Consider the following 6,498-nt stretch of genomic DNA (forward strand, 5'->3'; position numbering starts at 1 on the left):
TCAAGTCAATACGTCAAGGAATTCAAATGTCACAATCGTATTGATTATTTAGAATCATCTCGATAATTTATATGATTTATCGGAATCAATAAGGCTAATAATTGTTTAAATAGTTCTTTTTTATGATTGAAATTTATGAATAATTTGGCTTTAGGCTCGTAAGATTATCTTCATAGTGAGTTTATAAAATTAGCGAATTATAATCAATAAAAAATTTAATGAATGCAAACTAATTTTCATTACACTAAATATTTTATTGATTTCATTGTAAAATTAATTAAGGAATACTCGAAAATTAATGATTTAATAATTATAGTAATTATAGATAGAAAAAATTATAATTAGTTTAATAGTGATTAAAGACAAATGAACGTAAGTAAGATAGCAATGAAATCAAATGTTACAATCGTATATATAAAAATTTTTACATTTTATTCAAATTAATTTACGATGACTAAATTAACTTGAAATAGATTATATATTATCAATTGCCTCTAATTGAATATATAATAATTTTTTATGATTTAAATAAATAAATCTTTATCGGCCAATAATTGATTAAAAGACATTCAATATGATGATAAACACAAAATTAATAAAAACAGGCAGGAGTGCATTTTTTTATTGATTAATTAGATTATTCATTTATTATTATTAATTAAAACTTGATGCATTAGCTTAAGCATCATAGTGATTTTTAATAAAATGAGTCATAATGTTTAAGTTACTTTAATATTTTTTACCATTTAAATTCTTTCTTTTTGCTCTAGAATTGATTAGCTGAGTCGAATATTTAAAGTATTTATACATTGTTTTAATGATTAAGAGAAACAGTTATTGATCTAAAACTGGTTAAACAATTATCAATTTAATTCTAAAAAAACATCACCCGAGAATGTATTAATAATTTTTAGATTTTATTGGTTTAGCATTGATTACGACAAGCTTTCTTGGACTAAATGACATTTAAAACATATGATCTATAATAACTATAACGCATCGAGAATCATTTACAGACAATTCAATGATTCATATTGAATCAATCAACGAAAACCAACGAATTTTCACTTTATGAGTCAACCGTAATTATCAATTCTAAGCTATTTATAATAGTCGATTATCCAAAGCAATTTCGTACTCGTATAACCGAAATTAACCCTATTCGCCCCTTCTTCGCATCCAGAGATGAAGACGAGGCATCTAAGTCATTCCTGTTCATTATGGCATCATCCATCATATCCAAATAAGAGTAGGCATAATAATGGAGAATGGATCCCGCTATATAACTCTCGATCGGTATGCTTGAGCCCTTTGTAAATTCCCGCTTAGGGCAGGGGCGTAGATAATGGAAATTTGACTAAGGGAAATTGCTTTTACGTTATCGTTTTCCCAGTGCAACATTTATTTGGTTGAAATTTAGGTAAATAGGCTCAAAAGTCTATAAGGAATATAGTTTTTGGTCCAACTAATGTTTTGCATAAAAGTTGCAAGAAACTAGTTATTATTTTTCCTCAATAATTCAATAGTGATGCGATAGTGGTTTGCTCACAAATAAAATGGCACTCTTTTTGAGGCACTTTTTAAATAATAATTCAAGAGGGATATCACAGTATTGGTACTACTGATAGTTCAACTGAAATCAACATTTTTTCTCGAAAATTTATTACTGGTAGTTTTTCAGCTATTTTAATCCAACTAATTCAATGAAACTGGTTCAATTAAGACAGTCAGATCGATAAACATTTTTTTTTAATCATTATTAATATTAACAATATATTGAATAAAATGCTTTTCTTACCTATAATAAATTACTATAAATCCAGTGAACAATTTTTCTGTCTATCTGATTTCTTCCTCAACGTCTTCTTCTACTTCCTTTTCTTCTTCTTCTGCTTTGAATTTTACTAGTCTTTCAAAAATTCACTAAAGAACTTAGTGCACGCCACTGTATTCCGAATTTAGAGATACTTACTGCATTTAACTGCGAACTGAAAGGGGTTATACGGTTTGGTATTAAACGATTATCAGAATGATAGGGAACATTTGTCATCCTGTCAACCGGTCTAAACTCCTTAGGGATACACACGTTTTATCTGAAATACTCGTAACAAATTTTGATACTTTTTAAAAAAATTCCCTAAAAAGGGGGTAAGTAAACCATGAAACCCCCCCAATTCTTTATGCTCTCGATTGTTATTCAAATTTTTAATTTTATATTGAGTCAAAAACGATTTGCATAATAATTGTCTTTTGGGCAGGGGGATGCAGCGAGAATCGTTGGTGTTAAGTGATTGGGGTTTTGTATTCGAACGTGTCAATAGAGATATTTGATAAATCATCGTCATAAAAATGTATTTTCGAGCGCATGAAGTGATTTTTATACGAAATTCTGGCCCCGTATATACAGAAAACTGGAACTCCCGTCCAAGGACATAAAACTTTATTTACGTTTCAATTTTCACGAAAATATCATGGACCATTACTTTCCTGCTTTCGCTACGAGTGTAGTAAAATCCAGTGGGGTACGTTTAGCCTAAGCATTTCCAATATGAACTATTTTAATAGGATAATATTGGTACCCCCTAAAAATTTGATATTGGTTATTTTCATGCCGAAACGTCGGAATATACAAGGTGGTTCACTATGCATGGGCGCAATCCATATCTACATATATCTCGGAAACTATTAGTCTGACGTCAAAGAAATTTTTTTTTTATTTAAAGGTGGCTAAGAGAAATGCTGGAAATTATTTTTAAGTTCAAAATTTGACCACTAGGAGGCATCATTAGAAGGTCAATAATTCAATTCCTATGTTCTCCGAAAAATGTCAACTTAAGATATTTTTTTCTTACCATAATCAGAAACCTTTTAATATTTATCATTTTAGTCAAAGACTCATTAGATAGAAGGAGTCATTTAAATTAAACACTGTAACTTTGTTTTTTTTTACATTAAAACTTGGCTCTCTATTACTCTTGAACATTGACAAGATTGAAACTGCACTTTTTCTGTCTGGATATAACAACTGAGGGCTATTCGACCACTAAAGAAGAACAATAAGAAAAAATCAACATCCTTCTTTTAAATGGAGCAAATTCTAGAATGCCATTCCAGAGAAACCAGAATGAACTTCAGATAAACTGGAATACCGAACAATCTGCAACAGAGGCTAGACGATACATTTTTAAGACAGGCAGTTAGGCAAGACTAGGGAAATTACCTTAAATGTCTGGACAAAAATCAAGAAATACTGACAAAATATTAAGTTAATTCTTCTAGGCAGTTGAGAGTAGGAAAACATTTTTCAACTACCTGAAAATCACATAAAATAACACTAATTGAAGCAAAATAAAGGCTCCAACTGCCTGGAAAAATTTAATTTATTTAGCTAAACGGCTTAGTCATCGTATTTCCTTAACTCTGAATATTTGTAAAATGTAAAGAAGTGAATGACGCCATAGATCAATACTACTTAGATAGGAAACTCCCGTAAGAGCCAATGGAACGTCGATTGACTGCCGCGCCCTCTGAATTTCGAGGAGTAATACTAACCAGAAGTGTCATAATAGTGAGTAATTTAAAATTTGATTATGGCGCCAAATTTGAATTTCGCTCTACTGTACTATGCACTTAAAATTATTGGGAAATGCGAGGTTTTTTCAAAAATTACCGTAAATCGGGGTTACTTTGGCACCCTCAACCTACTTTGGCAGGTTGCTATATATATTTATGTATATTTTAAAATTCCCCTCCTTATTTATTTATTTTTTTTTTACAGTGATTCTCTTTTGTTGCAGGTGTAAATTAGGTAAAAATGCCAAGACATTATAAGAAAAAAGTGGAGAAGCGTACCTACGCCAATTATTCAACAGCTGATTTACAAAATGCACTTGCCGCCATTAGGGGTGGTATGTCGCAAGCAAAGGCAAGCAAAAAATTTAAAATTTCGCGGGGAACCCTTCAAAACAAGTTGAAGGGCAGCCACGAACGGCATCCAGGTCACCCAACCGTGTTTACCCCCATGGAGGAGAACTTGTTGACAAAGACATTGAGTACAGTGAGTGATTGGGGTTTTCCCTTTACAAAAGCGGATACTCGGCAAGTGTTGCATAAATATTTAGAAAAAAAAGGTCGTGTTGTTAAAGAATTCAAGGACAATGTTCCAGGTAGTGATTTTCTGGAGCACTTTAGCACCAGAAACAACCTTAGTGTTCGTTTAGCCGCGAATATCAAACGAACACTTGCAGCGTTAGGACTAAATACTATAAATGAGTTTTTTGAGAATATTAAAGACGTTTTAATGGATGCAGATCCTCGACTGGTCTTCAACTATGATGAGACCAACGTTCAGGATGATCCTGGAGCTAAGAAGGTGGTGGTCCCCAGAGGAACAAAACGCGTTGAACGGGTCCAGCAACATTGGAAAGCATCGGTTAGCATTATGGTATGCGGCAATGCCGCAGGTGAACTTTTGCCGCCAATAGTTGTTTACAAAGCCGGAAATTTGTACGCGAATTGGACTCAAGGAGGTCCGCCTGGAACGGTTTATGCCAATACATCTAGTGGTTGGTTTGATATGATTCAATTCGAGAAATGGTTTTTCGATATTCTGCTGCCTAAAATTAAAGATATGAACACTCCTGCGAAAAAAGTTGTAATCGGAGATAACTTAGCCTCTCATTTGCCTCCATTAGTAATCCAGGCATGCGAGCAGAACAACATTTATATGACACCTTTACCCCCAAATAGCACGCATATAATGCAACCATTAGGTGCAACATGAAAAAAAAATTGCGGGAAATCTTGGACAAATGGAGAAATGAAACTAAGTCCAGTGCCTCCATTCCTAAAGAATATTTCCCCACCTTGTTAACAAGACTATGGAATTCTGTGAATGAAAATGTGAGCAACAACCTTAAATCAGGCTTTAGAGCTATAGGGCTTTGTCCATATGACCCTTCAGAAGTTTTGAAAAGGATTCCAGGAGCTCTTTCAGAAAATGTTGAAGAGGTGCAAGAAACAATGAGTCAAAGCCTAATTGATGTCCTTCAGGACTTACGCGGTTCTAATAAGGAAAAAACTGTTAGAAAACGTGGGAAGAAAGTAGAACCTGGAAAACAACTTCGAACCGAGGAACCAATAAATAATTAAAACTTTGATGCAGAACCAGTGGCTGGTCCCTCAGGAACTCAAAAGATGATTATAGAAACCAGTGATGAAGATAGCGACGATCTTGCACTGATAACATTTCAAACAGCTTCTATCAAAGCATTGCCTCCAAGGGAGCCAAGAAAAAGAAAAGTGAAAACTAAAAACGATGGTAATTGTGCAATTTGCTTTAAAAAATGGAAAAACTACCAAGGTCCTGATTGGATTCGGTGCTGTCACTGTTGTAAATGGATTTGCGGAATTTGCAACGAAGAAAGTGTAGAACAATTTTACGTCTGCATAGACTGCACAAGTATTGAATTATAATTTCGACGACAGTGTGAAGGATAAGGACTTCTGTATTTAAAAACATCAGTTATAATTTCTTTGTTTTTTTTTTTTCGGTTTTTACATAAAAATAATATGTTAATTTTCTGTTATTGGGTTTTTGTAATAAATGATAAGTTAATTTTCTATTAATGAGTTTTAATAAAGTTTACCTATGTGACTAAAAATAATTTTCACAAAAAAAATGCACTAGGCTTTTTTTTTGGTGCCAAAATAGGCTTAGCAATAAGTCTAATTTTTATACCCTGCCAAAGTAACCCCAATAATAAAGCCTACTCCCACCAAAAACACCCATAAAAAAATATATATACCCCCTCGATAAAACAAAACAATAATTGGGTGATTTAGGTACTCATTCTAGTCCTAATTTAACACTTTTTCAGGCAGATTGAAGAAGACTGTTTTGTCCCCATTTTAAATAAATTCCTCGATTTATCCCTTTTTTAGTTTGCGTACTATAATTTCTGAAAGTCTCATACATTTCCTACTAGATGCATAGGTTTGGGTTTCAAAAATTAAACAATAAATATATATAAAATATATTACTATATTACTATATATAAAATTCACAAGTTATACAATAAAAATTAACAGTCATTGTTAATTTAGTTACTCAAAGACAAAGTCTCACAAATCAAGCGTCTATTTAAAGGGTTACGCGTTTCGCCGCATTAGGGTATCATCAGACCCAAATAAAATTATCAAAATTAATTATTAATTAACAAAACGTTAATTAACAGAAAATACATACTTTGTCTAAATACAAAAACTACACACTTACTCTCACTAACGTAAATAAAAATATAAAATATGTGTACAACATCGTGTACCGTTATTGACTAAACTATGATTAGCCAATAATGGATTGTCAAAGAACTATGAAAAATGGCTGCATTTTATATGACATAATTTGATGCTTGACAGTCCGTGCAGCATCGGTAAAAGCGGTAGTTTAACTAGTTTTGCATCTAAATTTCGAGGAGTAGAAGCTTTTTGGTGTGT

The 6,498-nt window shown here is 32.4% G+C and overlaps 1 protein-coding gene across 1 annotated transcript; it reads left to right on the forward strand.

The window, feature by feature from the left end:
• The first annotated feature begins 3,814 nt into the window (after positions 1 to 3,814).
• LOC126740161 (uncharacterized) lies at positions 3,815 to 4,783 on the forward strand. Its single transcript, XM_050446090.1, has one exon. It carries the CDS (start codon positions 3,815 to 3,817, stop codon positions 4,781 to 4,783), a length of 969 nt encoding a protein of 322 aa, XP_050302047.1.
• Positions 4,784 to 6,498: the final 1,715 nt, after the last annotated feature.

The sequence above is a fragment of the Anthonomus grandis genome, chromosome 9, assembly GCF_022605725.1.
Source record: "Anthonomus grandis grandis chromosome 9, icAntGran1.3, whole genome shotgun sequence".
Taxonomy (NCBI): domain Eukaryota; kingdom Metazoa; phylum Arthropoda; class Insecta; order Coleoptera; family Curculionidae; genus Anthonomus; species Anthonomus grandis.

What these genes read in the sequence shown, in the direction of transcription:
- LOC126740161 (XM_050446090.1), top strand. Translation starts at nt 3,815, where the DNA reads ATGCCAAGACATTATAAGAAAAAAGTGGAGAAGCGTACCTACGCCAAT.